The sequence below is a fragment of the Epinephelus lanceolatus genome, chromosome 8 (assembly GCF_041903045.1).
Source record: "Epinephelus lanceolatus isolate andai-2023 chromosome 8, ASM4190304v1, whole genome shotgun sequence".
Classification (NCBI taxonomy): Eukaryota; Metazoa; Chordata; class Actinopteri; order Perciformes; family Serranidae; genus Epinephelus; species Epinephelus lanceolatus.
This window is the reverse complement of record NC_135741.1, coordinates 29,624,358-29,644,421: the sequence shown is the minus strand read 5'-3', so window position 1 is coordinate 29,644,421 and position 20,064 is coordinate 29,624,358. Positions and strand designations below refer to the sequence as shown.

Genomic DNA, 20,064 nt, shown 5'->3' with positions numbered 1-20,064 from the left:
CTTGATGATTCAGGTTCTTAAATTTGGCAACTTGCTGCTTTTTTTGGTCTTGCATTATACTAGTTTGATTTTTTTTTTGCATTATGGACTGGGGAACATTGCCCATTTTCAACTGCAGCATGACAGAATGTGCAGATTAAAGTGTTTGGCATCCCCTTGTGCCATGAGTGCCTAGAGCACCCAGACCATCCACTGACTGATCCAAGTCTGCTGGGTGAGGTGAAATGTGTCATCAGTCTGCTGGCAAATGAGTGGGTGTTCTGGGCACTTGTGGCACAGGGCGAAGCCAAACATCATTCATTTGCACACACTGAGATGACAGAGCTAGTTGAAATTTGGCAATGTTTCCCTTTAATGATGCCACCTTGTGCTTTAGGATAGTGTTTTGGCCATTTTTCATTTTTTTCTGATGTTCTACAGACCAAATGATCAATCAAGAAAATAACTGACAGACTTACATCGCATCTAATTTTGTAATCGAAACAAGATCTTAACAAAAATTCATCAGACCACAAACACTCATTTGATTTGTTAACATGGCTCTCAGACAGACTTGTGTCAGCATTATGGAAATTATTCTTGATGTATTACATAAGCAGCACTCAGGGCTATGGTGCTGTGCAGTTTGTTTTTAATTGGAAAATTAAGCTGTTAAGAGTTTTTCTTTATTCTAAATGGGATTTAAATAGAAAGTATTTCAACTGCCATGAGTAACAAAAAAGTGAAGTTCAGGCTGCTTCCCCTCAGGGCCAGTTGGTGTTGTAAAAATACCTACAGTCTGAGCCAAAAGCTGATCACTTGTTTGGTAAGCATCTGAAAAGATGTAAGAGGTTACTTGCTGACCTTTGAAATCTGGTAGATAATTTATCAAAGTCAGACTGCTTAAGTGGCAGCAGTCTGAAATCTGAATCTGAGCAGTGGATCTGCTGCAAGCTGTTTCAGTTACAAACAGTAGGAGGAAACTGATGAGAGCTGACAAAAACTAAAACTTGCCATAGACTAAAGGCTCTATTAAAATCAAATCTGTGTTGTAATCTTCACAAGTGAAGGGTGTGTTGAAGAGCACCAAGTTAAATAAAAAGAGGTGTATTAGGTACTAGACTTTAGATTTATATCTTATTGTATGTGATAAAAATAACTCTGATATTGTATTTTTATATTGATTTGGGCTGTTTATACTAACTTTGTCATATCTGTTAAATGATTGACACGACTGTCGTCCTGACTGCTGTTTTACCAGCTCAGAAAGAAACCTCAGATTTTCATTTCAATTTGGAAATTCCTAGTTTATACATAAAAAGTCTTTAAATAGGTTGGACAATGAGGATGGGAATAATGGAAAGAAAGATTTAAAGAACCTTTTGAGACCAACACATTTTAGCACTGACCTGTTTTATGGATGTGCACCATCAGGAAATAACAATACTGTTGTTCTTGTGTATTACTGAATATACTTAGTTTAAAAAAAGATATATTTAGATAAATCTTGTATAATTTGTGTTAAGTACTGTACGTCAATGACACCCACTCTGGTTTTAGAGAGTGTGTTCTATACAAAGGCGTTTGCATTCCCTGCAAAAACAATCCTTAAATCCTACAAGTTACTATGCTAAATCCCTATTAGACATCAGCGAGAAGAAATCAACAGCTGATAAATCACTTTGACAGATCAGATTTTAAACATGGTAAAAAGACGCTTACTGACTGCTGCAAAGACAAAACCATATTGCTCTTACTTTGGGCTGTGCCCCAGTAGCAGTCGGAGAGAGGGCAGGTCTCCCTTGGCAGCAGCATAGTGAACAGGTACGGCACCTGTGTCGGTGGAGGCCCCGGGGTCCACCTTGCCGCTCTTCAGCAGCCAGTCAGTGATCTCATGGTGACTGAAGCGGGATGCAAGGTGAAGAACGGTGGCACCGGAACTGTCCCTGTCCTGTCAATCAAACAAAGACAGATACAGCTGAAATGTGGGTTTCTGAAATTACATTTCCAATTATTTTTATGTTAAAAAGGTAATAATCAAAACTATTTCAGATATTTAATCATCCGTTTTTTTTTTTTAAGCAGGACCCACCAGCAAAAACGTCATTACTGTGCAAACTGTACTGCGTTGAAATGTGCAGTGGTTGGCATCCAGAGGCCACAACAATGTCAGCAGTCTGTATGAATGACTGGTGCTGCGCCGTCATGGTTCAATTTAAGAATAACGAAAAACAATTTGTATATTATTATTATTATTTGTTGCTATGTTTTAGTGTTCACTGTTGAAACTGGGAGAAAGGGAATAAATCATAGAACTCCCTGTGCTATGTGAGATAAATGGGTCATATAAAACGTTAATAAATGTTGAAGATAGCTGTTTATATACAGTGACAATTGTACTCAAACCTACAGTGTAATTAGCTATGTCAGAATAAGAAAAAATAATCTGAAAGATACCAGATATTAAAGCCAAATACCTGTCATGACTAAAGTAGTAATTTGTAACCTAAGTGCCAGAATAAATGTTGCCATTGTACTTTTCTTCAAACCAGGGATGTGTTGTACTTGTATTATGTAGAGGATACGTTAAAACTTTAAATTTCTAACAATGTTGTGGTTACCATATGTTATGTTTATGCACAAAAACACTTTGTCATGGCCAAGAAAGGTTTTGGCTTAAAATACCCACGTTTGGTAGCACAATAGCCTCTGGAAAAGCAACACTGGGTTGCTAAAAACATAGGCTGTAAAAATAATGGACCTATCTACAGTGATGTCACCCATTGGTTTGTTTTGAAGCCCATTTTTAAGCCTTGAGTTCGGTACTTCTACTGTTGCCATCTTGGTTCTTTGGAGCCAGAAGTGACCATATTTGGGTGAGAGGCTGGCGCTGTGGAGGAGCAAGGGGTGGATCTGACTGGGAGGCGGAGGACGCTATCTGCAGACAGCCTGTCACTCAAAGCAGCCTGCCATTAATTATGGGCAATGTAAAGCCTCATCAAAATGTAAACCAGTGAGTTATATAAAAATTCAGCCCCCTACAGTTGTCATGAAAATGGAAATTAGCTATAGAGACCAAATAGTTTTTTTTCCAGGCTGTAAACATGTTTACTGCTGCTGTAAAGTTGGGCATTTTAATTTGAGTGTCAGTGGGGATTGACTGGATTCCAGAGCCAGCCTCAAGTGGCCATTTAAAGAACTGCAGTTTTTGGTGCTACTGTGTTGGCTTCATTTTTCAGCTCCCTAGATTGCCACTTGCTTAAAACACCAAAGTCAAACTTTTTTGAAACATCAGTTTTCAGTAGATGCACACAAAATTCTGTGACACTGTTAGTATGCAGGTTGCATTAACACTGGCCATAATCACTAGGAAAAAAGAATACCTTACAAGCTAAGCTGTTACTTACAGTTTTCAGGTGATTTGCCAAGGTCATTGCCAGTTTCCTATGGAATTTCTGCCACTCAACTTTTCGGGGGTCATTTTCACAAAATGTTTAAACTATTTCAGATGCTTGACTTATTCGACATCTTGCTAGCATATCTGTAAGCCTGTCACGTGTGGTCAAACTGTCACAGTTTCAGTGGTGCTGGATTGCTGGTCAGTAAATTTAAATGTCCTTGTCTGAGAATAATTTAAAACAAATAATACTGATGCATAATAAGTAATGTTGGATACGTATTCATTTATGGTCTATTTGGGATTTAAAAAATGGAGCATTTGAATATTGATTTAGACATTGATTACAATGGCAACAATTGAAGCTTTGAAGCATACGTCAGCCCTGGTGGACAGATGTATAGTAATACTCGAGTCTTATCAACAAGGAAGGCAGTGGAGTGCCTCACATGAGCATCATTAACATCAGATAAAATCTGTATTAGAGTGCAGTAACATAATGCATTAAGACACAATGGTGAAAAGTGAAAGCTAACATTAATCACTCATCAAGTAGATTGCATTGCCAGTGGTAATCGATAGGTTTTACTAAATGTCAGCCAAGTATCTTATCAGTTAGTTGGTGGCGTGGGGTATTATTTGTTCTGTGGTCTGTCAGGCAGCGGCAGTAATGGAGACAGTAAATAGATGATAGAGCTCTTATTACTGTGTTTCAAATTTAGAATCACAGATTACAAGAGGTTAGATCGAGTGCCCGATAGACTCGGGTTTGGTACTTGGGCTGTGTTGTGTTGGTCTAATTTATTTGCGAGTAAGAGTAAAATGGGTCAGCTTGTGGCTTAGTCGTTAGCACTGTCACCTCAAACCAAGGTCTTAGGGATGAATCTGACCGAGCTGACTAGATCATGTCTGTTAAGTTTGCGTGGTCTCCATGAAAATCTAAGTGGCCAGTGACTGTAAATGTTGTATCAGGTCTATGTGTGATAGACTGGTGACCTGTCCTGTCCAGTGCCTTGCCTCTCACCCAAAGAATGCTGGGATACCTTGCACATGCTCTGCGTAGTATAAGCAAGTGTAGAAAATTACTGGATTATATTGTGTTACTTAAGAGAAACAACATATTATGGTATGCACATATATGCACAGATAATGTTAATGGTACATCTGGGTTTACAGTACAACTGTATCAGAGCTTTTACTAAGACTCAAAATACCTGCTGCATTCCTTCCCTGGTGTGAATACTATGCATCTTACTGCCAGCATACAAGTTGAGTCATAAAGGCTCATTGGGTTGAATCATGAAGGTTTATATGTACTCCTTACCAGACATCTTCCCCGCTATCGCATCAAACTATGTATTTGTATATGTGCCCTTTGTGAGTTACTGTATGCGCTGTATAAAGGATATTACTTTTGCAAATCCAGTTTTGCATACTTCATTACCATGGGAACATGAGGCAGTGCAATGGGGTTTGTACTGAAACAACAAAAGACAAAAAAGACTAAACAAACAAAAAAAACCCTAATGCCTACCAACTGACAGTGTCGCACATGTGGTAAAGTTTTGTCAAAGAAATATGATTTCTTTATTTTATATTCCTCTGAGCATTTTAACATGTCATCGGAACAATAACAAAAGTAGCCTATTCAGGCACTTCTCTAACATCACCAAGTCCTGATGTCTCATAGTCTTGATGCTAAATCTGTTTTCAGTGCATATTGAGGGCAGTTCATCTTGCACGAGGTTATCTTTTGTCATCACCAAACTAATAACTGATCACCACTCAAGATAAAAGGACTGTGGTTTTACAGAACATGACTTAATGGTGTCATGATTGAGTTTAAACTATATTTATTGACCTTGTGTTCAACTTACTATTTGTGGAAGTGTCTGTTTAAATGGCAAAGCACTTGTTTAATGAAGTTGAGCATGTTGAGTCACTTAAGTCATTAAACAGACTGTATATCTCTGTCAACAGCTGCAGGTGGGTCACCCTGCCTTGAGCTGCTATACCCTTTGAATTGTGTTAGTATGGGTTCAGTGTCTCATTATGGTGTAAATGTTTTAGACAGTCTTTTATTGCCTAGTGTAAAGTCTGTTAGAAAATATTGCAACTTTGTTTTAAGCATGAGTATATCCCAGATCTACTGGACCCTGAGGCTGTTAGGTAGGTCACATAGTTGAGAAACTGCAGCCAGGTCAGAGGAAAGAGAGAATTAGGCTTCAACATGCACAACTAAAGCTCAAGTCACTCACCTCTGGCCGACATCCACCCTGGGTCAGCAGCCACTGTAAGCAGGCCAGGTTGCCGGTGGCGGCTGCGTCATGCGCCGGGCTGGCCCCGTTGTTAGCCAGACAGTTACCCGGCAGCCCTGCCTCCTCCACCAGGAACCGCAGGCAGGTTAGTTTCCCGGCCCGGGCTGCGTGGTGGACCGGGGAAGCCCCCAGCACATCCTTGACCTCGCTGGTGAGCGTTTTCTGCGCTAATTGCACTTTGAGAGTCTGCACGTCCCCCTGCCTCGCGGCCAGCAGCGTCCTGTCCCCCTCCACCACCATAGCTGCTGCTGCAGATTGGACGACTCCTTCCCTGTGGTTGCCTGCGTTGAGCCCGATCGGTTCACCGTGCTAATGGGGTCAGCATTGTATTTACAAAGCTTCAGATCATCTCAGTCACCCGGTTAGTCTTGTGGGGAAACTCACTTATCGCTCCACATCCTCCCAGAGCAGGGTCAGAAGCAAGATCCGTTTCCGACCATACACATTTTAATATGCGACACCTCTCTACATATTGAAACAAAACTCAGTCCATTATTATTTATCTGAGTTATAAACTAACCTGCTTTTATGCTTTGCCCGACGGTGTGGCTCAGTTATCCGCTTCTCCTCTCCCTGACGCCCGCAGGATGCTGAACACCTGCTGCATAAGTTTAGTTCATGTGTCCCAGTGAACTATCTTTTGTTGAATATGTTTATGGGCCCTGTTTGCTAGCGTGTATCATGTGCCTCAGAGAATATTCCGCCGTGTTTTTCTTCCTATAGCAGATGGCGACATGGGACTCAGCGCCTGTTAAATAATCCATCAAGGGGAGGATCGCTGAGCCTGTTACAGGTTGTTGCTTTCTGGAAATCGGCTCAGAAGTTAAAGGGGCAGTACGAACAGGCTACTTAAAACTCTGTGCAGGCTATATGTCCCCACAGAGAAAGTTATACAACTGTGTTGGTGGGTGTCAGTCAAGTATAGACCCAGGGCTAAACTCTATTCAGCAATGGGCTTTTTGAACACACGCCCAGTCTTGTTTGCATGCGGCCTGATCGGCATTAATTTTACATAATGAAATCAGCAACACTGTACACCCACGGTTTGTACACAGGAGAGGTCCATCTGGTGGCCTCTCTGTGAAACTGAGCTCAGTAGTTAGGAATTATAGCCCCCAGTATTTGTCAGATATTTGTATCCTGTAGGGGATACGTGAGATTTTTTACTTTTAGTCATGCACAACTTCTTAGATAATTAATAGATGAAATAAAATAATTATATTTGTAAATTCTAAATAATTGTAATTGCAATTTATCAGAAAGACACAGTTCAACTACAGTGTCGTCTCACTATTATTGGATTATGACAAAAATTGTGATTTATTTATAATTTGAAATATAACATTTTAGTGTTTTTTATGTTGTTGTTGTTCAGTAAATCAGACACTGATGGCGCAGCGCTGTATTGTACCTCTTGTTAAAGGCATTTTTTCTACCAAAAAGGTTTGGCACTGGGCAGAAAGTATGTGGCTGAAAAAATATTTTATAGAGGATACGGAAAAAAAGTTTGAGAACCGGTGGCCTATTAAAAGTTCTGTGTCTGTAACAGTTTGATCAACACATTAACCTCTTGCTTAACTGTCGATAAAATCAGCATTTGGTGCATTTGTAGCTGTGATATAAAAACAAACATGGTTCACTTTATGTAGCTACTGGGTATGTAGCCTGTATCACAATATAATACGTCTGCTCCAACTACAAGTAAGTGTGTGTTTTGCAAAACTATATATGGCTGTGTGGTCAGAGAAACTAATCTTTATGTGCAGCAGAGAAAAGCACAACTGATGCTTATAAATCCTGCCAAGAGGGGAACAAATTTCCTCTGGGAGACAAATGAATGATCATGAAAATATGCAGTGGTGGAAAGTAATAATTTGCCTGCATTTACTCAAGCACTGTTATTAAGTGTAATTACATACAAACAAGTACATACACATCTATTCAATGTAACTGTATAGCCTCGCTATGCTAGAGAAATATTTTTAGTCAATTTTTATGTGCAAAACAAAAAGAAATGATATTAACTAAAGTGCCTCACAGTAGGCTGTATAAATAGAAAGTAGTTCAAATTAGCTTCACCAACAGGACAGTGATTACGCGTTATTGGGTCCATAACTTTAACTGAATGATATAGTAAAACACTGAATGAGACCGTTTTTATAATGATTACTTTGAGGAACATTTTGTTGTTGACATACTTTTATTAGAGTAGGAATGCAGGACTGAACTAGTGGATATGCACTGTGGTATTATATTATTCTTTCGTAAAGGCTCTGCCCTCCACCACAAGTCAAAGCCTGCACACCAGTCACCCTCTCAAATAACTCAACTGAAGACTACAGGTTTTTTCAGTTAAAACTGTTCTCTGCACAGCTGTTTTCCCCACTTGCAACAGTTCATAAATGCATACTGTAATGCATACATTATGATATTAGTGTGGTCTGACATTGTCTTGAATCATGGAGTTTTATTATAAAGTAGGATGACGATAGTAAACACTCATATTTTCATGAACCTGACGTTGTGATGAACTGTAATACTTTAAATCACCAAACGGTGGCAGGATGGCTTCATATTCACCAAGGTGAAGCTGCACCTGCTGAGGTGTTCAGGTGACAAGTCATTTTGTGTGGACTTCTCTAAATCACTTGCTGTCACACACGTTATAACAGTCATATCCTAATAACGACTAATAATAAAGAAGCAACCTGCTCTTTTATTAAAACACTGGACTAATTATAATGCTTTGAAGCCTTCTTTTTAAACATTGTGTAAATTGGAGGGCTTTATAAATATAAGCCAGTATATCTTGCTCGTGTTCAGTCTTGTTTATAGGTTCATATCTGTTTGAAATGTTATATTTTCCCGGCTTGATTTTGGAGCTAACATCCTAATAATAAGAGAACTTGCAGAATCACACAGTGTCCTGTACTTTCCGCCTCTTTACTGTCAGATTGATTTTTGCGTCTCAGCGGCCTCTGCTTGATGTGGGTGGGTTTGCTGCGGAGTAGGGGGGTGAGGGGGTTTTGGGACCAGTCTCGTGCTCGGCGCGTGCCTCTCCAGACCATCTGTTGCACCGGTCCAACTGTCATAGACACCACGCGCCGATCTGGGGGAGGAGAGGGGAAATTCCCACGAGTGGTCTGACTAATGGGACAATTCCCTGAGGAAATGGACAATAATAACTCCCTAACACGATCTGGGAAGACACTATATCAGTGCCATTATATCTGAACATGCGGGAATGATAGGCGTACTTCTTATTGAAAATATAATAAATGTATAGACCTATATTATATGTCCTTATTTTAACAATAACATAATATTAGACATTGTGTTATTTATTTCCAGTAGACTAAATGTACCCAGGCAGGACTTTATCAGTATAGAAAACTTAATTACATTATCGTAGTTATTTTTTGTTTAGCAAAAAATAGATGAAAATAAAAAATGCACCCTAATTTGTTTAAAAGACACCGACCCAGTTTAAAACATTAAATGGCAAAGAAATGATTATACACCGAGTCTTTTTTGTATGAAATTTGGTATTGATTATTTAACGGTTAGACAATACTGTCTTTATTAATATAAAACTATTTATTTGCCATTTTGGTAAATGAGTCCCAGACCTAAAACACAGAACACACCTTTGGTGCAGCTGCAGCTCTATAATTAAGGGATTTAATCATGTGTAGGTGATCTGGAGTCTGTTCCCAGGCCTCCTTAAAGACGCTCCCACAACTTGAAGCAAAGAGAGGCTAAATCCCTATTGAAGTGGAGAGGGCCAGCCAACGGTTTTCCCTTCAAAGCCTGGGAAAGCTGGGATATTTCTTGCACGCGTCAGACGTGAGACAGTTATTCAAATTGGGCTTAATTATTCAGCGCGTGGGCCCCATCTATTGTATGGTCACATCTGCTGCTGCGCGGGAACATTCAAATTGGGACATTTTCTACTCGGGTCCATGCTGTTTATAACCCTAACTCACTGTCTATCAGCAACGGCAAATAACCCCAAAACATATTCAAACAGTGTATCCAGAGAAAAGCACCAAATTCACCGATAGGCTGCAAGTTCATATACGGCCCAAATTTGATTTTAGTGTGTCTGTCACAGATAATTCAAAAAATCTTTCATAGCCCACCCAGAACCATCTTTATGACGCAAGTCTCGATAACAACCCTCAAAAAATTAATTAGAATTTGAATTTTTAGACCTGTATACCCTTTAGAACTAATAATAATAAATAATAATAATAATTATAATAAATAATAATAATTATAATGTTGTGTTACCAGTCAGACATCATATATTTAAAACCACCCGTAAAAAAGATTGTAAAAATTATAGTAAAAGTACCCTCTTACATTGAGCAGCTCCTCGCGCCCGTCTGCAACGGCCCAGCTGGTTGGCGCGTGCCCTACAGTAATTGCTTTCGCATGAGTAAACCTGGGCGCGTGCAGGGAGGATGCCTTCAGTCCATGTTTAACCGTAGAGAGAGTCTTTACCAATGCATGATATAAAATACTAATAGTATTACTGAATCGGCTGCATATTTACTTAATATAAAATAAAGAATAAAACCACAGAATCGTTCACCATAATCAATAATAAGAGGTGTACACATGGTTTATATAAAAAGGGAGACCAGACAAAATAAACTTTATTGAGCAGGTGAAAGAAGACCAACACACACAAAGAGAGAAAATTGCTTTATTTATCATTTTAAATCCTCCCATCCGCAAACTAGGCTGCATTTTTCATCTTTCCCTTAACCTTTCCTGCAGTTTTTTGGATTGGCATAGCAAGAACTGGAATTAATTCACAAATTTAGAGCACCAGGCAAACACCTTAAGATCTTACACCTAATCTCAAATGGAATACATTAGATATTTAAATTTGGAACAATTTTGTGATTAAATGAACCTTGCAGCTGTATTGTATAGCACTTGTTATAGGCCAGTGTCTGTGTAACTGAGTTCACCTTTCTATATACAATTATTTTACATATATTGAAGTGATTTAGATCCCCCTTTCCCCCATATTAATCCCAACAAATGTCTACAAGCATCAATTTCCTGCTATTTCAGACCATAAACAAGTAAAGGAGTTTTTATATTGTCTATTCTATCATATTCCTTGCTGAAATTTTTAGGCAAATAAACGTCTTTTAATAATTGCAGTGTAGATGTTGTGGGAAATAAAAACAGTTTTCCCTTGTTTTTAAATGGACATATTTTCTTTATATAATTACCGCCCATACTGATGTAGACCTTATCAAAATATAGCTAAGCATTTTTCATATAAGCTATATATTCATGTTAACCTGTCTTTCGTGGTTGTTACCTTTATGATTATCCCAAAAGCATTTAGTGCATGCAAATGTCTAGAAATATCTAACAGCATTATAACAAAAGCAGTGATAAACATGTTAAATTTCTGAGGTAACAAGGTGAATATCTTGGCAAAGTTGATGTCTTCTGTGCCCTTGAACTCACCATGCAGGCGTGGTGTCTCTCCCACAGGGACCCAGTCATCCGTGAGCTGCAGTGAGAATTTCTTGGGTCAGACTTTCTCACACTCAGACTCAATAACGACTGACAGAAACAGGACAAGTGATTTGACAAGACAGGCGTTTTAACAATGCAGCGTCCACAGTGAACAGTCCAAAAACTTTTAGACGAGGGGAGAAGGCCCACACTTATTTAACTGTAGCCTACACCAAATAACTGTATATCACAAAGAGTTAGAACAGCTAGGGCTATGTAAATTTATAACGGAGCAGATTAGATTAATGTCTCACATCATAACATTTAATCCAAACACCACAGTCACGTGTTACAGTTACGACACGCTATAGATGTCATTTTCAACTTGTCGGACAAATCTTATCATTCAAACTCAGACATCAAACACTGTCACAAAATATTTCACCTAAAGCCTAATAAACATTTAACAGCAAATTGAGACAGGTGAAGATAAGAGGCTGAGATTCAGGCTAAATCACATTGTTTTTAGATTAAATTAAGTAGTGACATCTTCAACACACAGATTACCTATAAATATAATATTACGTTCTTGCAATGGAAATAATAATGATATTAACATACCAGGGTGTGACTTCATTGTCCCTCTGCTCGGTTTAAAGCCCATGCAGCGGTGCGCTGCAGGTCGTTGCTGGTTGAAGGCTGCAGTTGTATTGAGCGCCCTTTTACAACACGAGGTTTGGGGCCAAATGACAGGGACGCGTTCTCTCTGTGGGCGGACACCTCGTGCAGGCCACGCCCCTCCATAGCTCGGTTCATATGCACTCCTGATCCAGCAGGATCATGCAGCTAGAAAATATACAAAATTTCAAGATTTTAAATTGTACATTATTTGTAAGGCTGTTTTTACAAGCTTGAGTCTTAATGCAAGACTTATTGGACCAAAAAGCAGAGTGATATAATTGTTTAGGCTAGTTATTTGTTGTTGCCAGGTTTGTCTTCAATTCAAAAAGTAATAAAAGGCTTCATTTTTTGTGTGTAAATATTCCAAAGAAACCCAGAAAGGCAGAGACACATCCATATTATCTTATAGAGCAACAATAAATAGCCTACATTTTAGCACCACCTTTTTGTTTTTACCCAAATGTGAATCCTTTATTCTTATTTTATCCCTTTGTTACGAGCAGTTGCAGCAGCAAAATTAGTAACATAAAAAATTCTTCCTTATTATTATTAGACCACTTTGATACCATATGTACATGATACGATATACTTTATATACTATACTCCCCGTAAATTTGTCTTGGACTCAGGAGCTGAGCAAGCATTGCTGCTTTATAATAATATATAGTCCAGAAGAAATGAAGCATACACAATAAAACATGAAAACACATACTATAACAGTATTGAACATCAGCCTCATATTTTTATTCTGTATTGTACATTGCTTCAATATACAGTGTCTTAATCTGAATATATTTCCGTGATTAACCTCCCACTCATAATATCCCCCTTGGACAGCTCTTAATGGTCCCTGTGTCTTACTTCAAAATAATTCATCGGCGCAGGAAGCCATCTGCTGCCTTTGTTCGCCTGGCTCGTGCTGTTCTCGTGCCCCTGATATGGCAGCACAATGGATCCCCTTCAATCAGAAATCCAATATTCAAAAAACCCGCCAACAAGCAGCCTGTCCTGCCAGTGCCACGCCTGTGTAGACAGGGATGCTGTATTACCTAATATCCTCGATTATTTAGGGAAAGGTAAAAAAAAATAAAATAAAATAAGCAGTGTTTTTTCAGCTTTTAGTCTCTCTATTGCAGCCTGTCACTCACCCCTGTTTTCTATACAATAGCAGAGTGTTAGACTGCGCACCCTGAGGTGCATGACTGTGTCAGAGCTGGGAACGACTGCTATTGGTGGAGAAGCCTATGCGACGCTATAAGTTTACCTTTGTCAACTTTGCAGAGCAAAACAAATGTGCGCCACCAGATGTGTGTTGTGCCTTACAGCTTGGCTTTTGGCTTGGTTTGGTTGGATGTTCAAATCCCGTCTGAGCCATCCCTCTGATTTATGCAATGTACAATTATACGCAAAAATGCTTCCCTGACAACGACGCCACAATCGATCCTGTGCACTGTCATAGACTTCGTTTTCAACAGAGGACAATGGAAATGAATGTATTAAATGGCGTCTGAGGAGTTTTAAAAGCAGAATTAGAGTTTGCATGACATTTTCAAAAGTTCAGTAGCAACTATTAGACTTTGGTCTAATTTATACTTTAGTAACAAATAACCCACAGAGAACACAACATTTAAGAAAGTCGTGACATTTTTAAGAAGATAGGAGGCAGCTGAAATAATTTTACATCAATTTCAGATCTTTTCTAAAGAATTTCTATTCAGGATTTTTTATACCTTTAATTAAAAGGCAGATATATCATATTGATAAGGGGGTCAACATTTCTGCATCATTTGGGCTGCTTGATCGGTGGTGTTTTATTTAGAGAGCTCTATAATTTATCAGCATCCTTTGTTAACGTCTCATTAGCACATGGGCTGTAGGGATGCTGCAGCAGACACTGTGACAGAATCAGTGACGTCAGACGGACTTCGTGCAGGAGAAAACAAGTTTGGGTTTTCATCCCTGTTGCGGCAGATGCTTTATGAAACTAGCGTTGGTTTAGGCGTGGGAAGCTTCGTGGCAAATTTTGATAGGTCTCTCATTTGCATCCCCAGAGGGAGAAATGGCTGTGTCTCATCAGTGCTTTGACAAAATGAAGAAACAGTGCAAAACGTTGCTATGCAAAAACATTTGTAAACAAATATTTGACTTTTTAATTTACAAGAAAAAAGCCACATAAAGACCTTTTTTACTTTCATCACGCTAACATGCCCTTCCAAGGATATCAGGATATTTTGTTTTAAAAAAAGTCTAAAAAATACTGAAGCATACAACCATCACAAGAGCACATACTTATTAACAAAGAGACACTTTTTTTAAGTAGGCTACACCTGTACAATCTAATGCAATCCAATACAACAGCCCTTTCATGAATTCCACTTCTACAAAGCTTAGAAAACACTTTCACATGCATATAATGCTCAATAATATCCACTGCATTTCAGATCCATTTATTTCAGTGTGTCATGCCAAACATGTATGTACACACATGCAGGATAATATAATCAGTGCTTGACCAGAGTAAGACTTCATGAAGATGGATCCTTTTTTTGTTTACAATTAAAACCAATCTTGACTGTTGCACTTTCCATATAATGACTGATTAAAGAGCTGGTGTGTTGGTGTTGGAACGTTCATTCTTTCTAGCAGGGCGGTATATAGTTCCTCTCAGGATAAAGTCCAAACATAGAAATCCCCTCTCTATTTCATTAATATGTGTCTAATGTAGAATCTCAGGTCAGTATGATGTAATCTGGGGCATTTTAACACAAGAAAACAGATAATTCTTTGTTATCCTGAGCTTCTTTCGGTGGTACACAGCGATTCCTTAAGGATGACCAACATAACATGTACTGTCCAACCTGGATGGGTGACTTCAGGGCCAGAATTTAGCACCAGTTTGTCACTGTCAAACGACACTCTTCTTTTCAGTACCATGGACAGGGGTCACGTCACAAAGAACCACTACATGGAGCAAAACTGTCAACCAGTCACCTGCACCTGACTCCTCTTGATCAGAGACAAAGCCACAGATGAGGCCCTTAAGACGTAGCTGAGAAAGATGTGTGTCTCAAGGACTGCTAAAATCATGCCACCCTTTTTTTACTCCGTGACATCTATGTTCATGTTGCTCTCTGTCATGCGAATGTAGGAGAAAAAGGCTATCATGAAGTTTTCTTTGCTCAAAACTCAGATTCCTTTTACCAGCTTTTGTTGAACTTTTCATCACATGGTATTCATATACTAGACAAATCAGTCTGCTGATAAAGACTGAGATGCAGCTGACAGCTATCAAAGAAGCAGCCCAGTTACCAAAGGTAGTATTGGCATTCTACGTTACTGCAAACCATTTGCACATTATTATCATGTGGACATGTTAAAACTTTGTTGAAGCAATGCTGTGGTTAATGCATTCATGAGGCACAAAACCCACTTGGTTACAGATAGTGAGTACTGGGGGAGAATCCCAGGAAAGCAGCAATGTTTCGGTAAACCACAACTGCTTCCCATGCCACTATTGTGGCAGGAAATGCAGTGATGGCTTGGTAAACAATACAGCTGCTTTTTGTGGCACTATCCATGCTGAAAAAACAGTGATGACGCACTAAATTATATTTTATGAAGTCGTTAGAGTGACCACTATTTAAGTAGGGTAGGGTGGCATACAACAAAGATCTGGCTAATTCCACAAGCACAATGTTGTGGTTAAGTGATGTACATCTTATTGTTCACTGACTCATCAGACGGTTCATACCCCTCAATAACTAGTAGGTCTTTATGTAGCCTTACACTGTGCTCTGAGCTTAAAGCCTATTAAGTGTGGATATACAAAAGTAGAGAGATGTGCCAAAGAGCAAAGAGAAGATTAGAGTAAAAATCAAAGTTGAGTCTGCTGATGAGCTATTGATATTGGAGCTGGAACAGTCAGTTAAACTCACTTTTCTGGTTGAAAGACAATTTATCTAAGTAAGATTTTCCTGCCGGCCATTTATCCTGCTGTCATCTAACAACCTTAGAGTAGAGAGAATTTCATACTGAAGGCTCCGTGTAGCAAAGAATAGTCTGTGAGGAAACCATTATGTCAGTAGTCTGAGTGTGGCCATTGATTTTTTTGGGGGGTTGGTGCAGCTAGGAAATATGTTTGTGACCAGACAAGTGAATTGGTGATGAGCTCACTGATGAGCCCACCAATGTGCAGTTGAATCAGTTGTTTTTCAGAGCAAGTTAAACTCAGAGGGAAAATGTGTTGAAATGTTGGACTGTAGTGTCACACAGTATTGTTGAGACATTAGTCTGCAAATGAGTATGCTCCAGTCCCTTTACCTTATGAAATCTGTGCGTCACACTCCACCACACCAGCAGTTAGGAGAGAGGAGATAAGACAGTGTTGGCTTGGATCAAATCAGTGTGTTGATAAGTGGAAAAGCCAAGAAAAGGCCCATTACATTTCTTTTTCTTTTCTGATCCTGTCCCACAAACCTTGATGAAAGCCAGGACCCCTGACATTTTGGTATTACCGATGTCTCTTCATTCTCAGTGTTGCACATGTTCCTTGATTGTCCTTTTTTTCCAGTATCAAAATTCAGAATTATTGTTTATCACTTAAAGGAATACATCACCCCCTAAATGATCATTTGTATATCAATTACTCACCCCGTGCTGAAGTGAATTGGGAAGAAAGCTTCATTGTTCTTGCATGCCTCTAATGAAAAAGAATCCAAAAAAGGCAAACATTATTCATGGAGTGAAATCATATGGGTCTGCCCTCAACAACAGAAAAAATATATAAAAAATCAATTTACAAATTTGCATGACTTGTGCAGTATATTATCCAGTATATGTACGTGAGACTGTTTATGTGGAAGTGTTTTTGATTATTTGTTCATTGTGGAGGCAGCAAGAAAAACAATGTATCTTCCCAAGTTCAACATCACATGGGGGGAGCAACTAAGGACACAGTTTTCACTGTAACATTTTCTCTAACTGCTGTATGTCTGTGACATAAGACTCAGTAAAATGATTAATCCACTGTAGTGTTTGAAGACTTAAGACTTGATGATTTGAAGAATTCTGAGCCTTAAAGGGTTAGTGTGTAGGATTAAGTGGCGTCTGGTGATGAGGACTGTAGATTGCAAGGTTGCGAAAACACACCTTTTTTTTTCATCCCTCTCCCTACATGGTTACATGATGATCTGCTCCTCAGTGTATTTCTGAATCATTCGTTAGTACAAATCATTTAAATTCTGACTACTGAAATTAAATACTGCAGCAATTGTTGCAACTTTTGCCACTAGAAAAGGGTTCATAATGAGCTTTACAAAGATTTCTGTATTTGTCCCATATGCAAAAGTCTGACCCATGAAGTCTGCAGCCATAAAGTCAGCAATAGCATTTATGTATATAATGTATATAGATATTTAAATACACTGTCCTTTCTAACAGACCTCAGACTAATCAAATTTCTTTCAATGGACATTTCAATCAATTGATGTGAAAATCAAATATCTCTCTCTAGCATTTCATAACATTTTCATTCAACAATTTTATCACATTTTCTAACTACTTATAGCATTTCATAGGTTTCTAACACTTATAGCTATCATTCTGTATGCCTTTGTGAAGTGTCTGCAATTTAGATTGAGGTGAACACCTGCTGTTTTATCGGAATATTTTAGGATGCAAACCCTGGTATAGATTAAATGTCATACGGTTTAAAAGAGGAACATGTTTAATCAAAAACATTTTAATTAAACTTGGTTTTGATGACCAACTACAAAATAAAGTTCAATCAAACTTGACATGTTTGTCTCTGTACTCAAACACCAGCAGTCCATACAGATGCTTCAATGTGATGCTGATAATGTTGGCGTGTTTTTTGGCTTGGGATGCCAGACATCCATTTTGCTACAGTCACGATTTGAAGGCTGGAAAAAAAGAGAGGTCTAGAAGCTTCCATGTAGCCACGATGGAGACGATCACCTTCAGTAAGGCAAAGTCCGTCCAGTCGACGCGTTTGGTTTCACGCATCAATAAACTCCATCTGTCTGAAGGCTCTGGCTCGTGTCAGTCTCATGCCGTTTATAGACCCAAATTAATCAGAATTTTATTCTCAAACTCAAGGATTAGGATTTTAAATGTTTTCTGGGAATTCAGACAACACTTTTTAAACCTTTTGGTCCAGATTCTTGCCCCAAACTATTGGAGATGTTGTTAATAATCCGTAGGCTACTAAGATGCGTTAAAACATTTTGCCCCTTCTTCCTTTATTTGAATTAAATCTGACATAAATAATTATGTGTGAATTCAATAGCTTATACTTTAAGTGGAAGAAAACAATGAAGCTATAATGATATCCCTTTCCCACAGAGTTGCTGGAAAAGTTCTCTACTCTGTACATCCTTCAACAAAGGATCACTGTCCTCTGCTTGCACAGATGGATACCCACGCTGAAACCAGGACAAAAAAGGTCCCAACCGAAGCCTCTCTGCATTTTTTTTCTTAGTTTCATCTCTAAGGGTCCGCTCCCAGACTGGACTTGATGGCAGTTATTTGGGGCCCCGTGGGGCAGGACGCGTGCAAAACCGCGCATCTTGAAAAAATGAAAGAGGGATGAAAACCCTCAAGCTACAGCAGGACAGCTTGCAGCCGAAGAGCAGCTTTATGTTCACCAAAATGATATGAGCTTGTTGAACTGCATGTGTTTCCAAATGTGGATAAATCAACTAAAATTTAGTTGATCTTTCAGTGTATTGAACATGCTCCCGCTCTTTATCATTGCCCTTAAAATGAGGGAAGTGAACAATGCATGCGTATTTGCTTTATCTAACAGATTAAGTTGTATTTGCTGTCTTTCCTGAGAACTTACAATGGGCCATCCTTTAAGCATCGTGATGTGCAGTGTTGTTTTTATTTGGTTTGTTTTAACGCAGTATTCCATTGTGCCAACGCGCTGAGACGCAAACCTCCCCCTCTCCAAAAGAGGCACAAAACGTAGTTGAAGCACACTGATGGTGAGGGGGCACTAACAGGATGCTGATGGGAGCAGCAGCGGAGTGGTGCAGCAGTGGGAAACAGAGGAGGGAGGGGGTGTATGTGGTGTGTCGAGAGGGAAGATGAGGAGAAGGGGGGTTTCCCATCTGTTGCGCGGTTGTGGCGCGTGCCGAACGCGTGAATCCCACTGGCAGTAGCTCAATTAATGGTCTAAATGGTTTAATGGTCAGCAGCAGAGATTGACTGGAATACTTCAAATATGCTGAAATTTGTTTAATTGTGAAACATTATTTTATATTTAATACTGTGTTTATATAGGTTTTAAGGGACTATAACTTCAAAAGAGGCCCAGTTTTACTGAATCACGCCAGCTCCTCACCGTGTCATCCATGCAGTGTTAGAGCAGACTTGCATGACTCCTTTGTATACATATATCCCCACGTTTACACTTTGCAGATGCACGCTCCTCTCTGCGTGTGTTGCAGGTTGTCCAGTCACCCAGTCTCCACCCCCACTGCTGCAGGTAAACACCGTGTTGTTAATATTGGAAACAAGCTGCTGAGGGTCCACAAGCAGATGTTAATCCATACATAGCGTGGCTTGGGTATCTAGTTTATTAATTTTGGGAATAGATTAGTCTTGTCACCTCAGAATCACTCATCTGGTTCTGTGTCTCTTTCTTTATTGTGGCGGGTCCAGAAGCATAAATATACTGATTTCATGTGTGTGTATGTGTTTTTAATGTATTTATTATTTAGATCTTACATTTTAATTTGTAGTTTACAGCAGTGCAACTTTCAGATGTCTCATTAAATTAAAATAACTTTTACGCGTTTGGCCTTCCATCAGTGAGAATTTTCAAAGCAATTATAATACGATATAAACAGGATAATAAACAGAACTAAGATTAATTTAATAACAAAGCAAGGCGAATACAGAAGCAATCTTTACCTACACAAGTGCAGCGGTCTGATGCAACCTGTGTGTTATAAGAACAGCACCATATGCTTTGTGTGCGTAACTGGATCTTGGATGAACGTTAAAGCTTTACATTTTAAACGCAATAAAGCGTAACATCATCACACAACTTTGCATACCAGCGGTAGACGCAGGGTCCCATCGCGACCAGATGGTCCACTCGGGACCTCCTCTCATCTCCCAAAGGCATCGCCCCCCTGTGTCACACCCCCAGCATAATGGCTTGTGTCCCCTCCC

General features: G+C 39.2%; 2 protein-coding genes across 5 annotated transcripts in view; one reads left to right on the top strand and one right to left on the bottom strand.

Annotated features, from left to right (window-relative positions):
• The window catches only part of espn (espin), a 55,223-nt gene extending 48,700 nt beyond the window's left edge, over positions 1-6,523 (bottom strand). For 2 of the 4 annotated variants that reach the window (XM_078170149.1, XM_078170152.1), the window contains exons 1-2: positions 5,635-6,522; positions 1,737-1,930 (exon numbers count right to left, since the gene is read on the bottom strand). In XM_078170149.1, the coding sequence (XP_078026275.1) occupies positions 1,737-1,930; positions 5,635-5,934 (494 nt within the window). In that variant the 5' untranslated portion in view covers positions 5,935-6,522. Of the gene's footprint in view, positions 1-1,736; positions 1,931-5,634 lie in introns of all 4 variants that reach the window. The other 2 variants (XM_078170150.1, XM_078170151.1) reach the window with 2 other exon arrangements.
• The window catches only part of acot7 (acyl-CoA thioesterase 7), a 162,614-nt gene that overhangs the window by 40,973 nt on the left and 101,577 nt on the right, over positions 1-20,064 (top strand). The window lies entirely within an intron of this gene.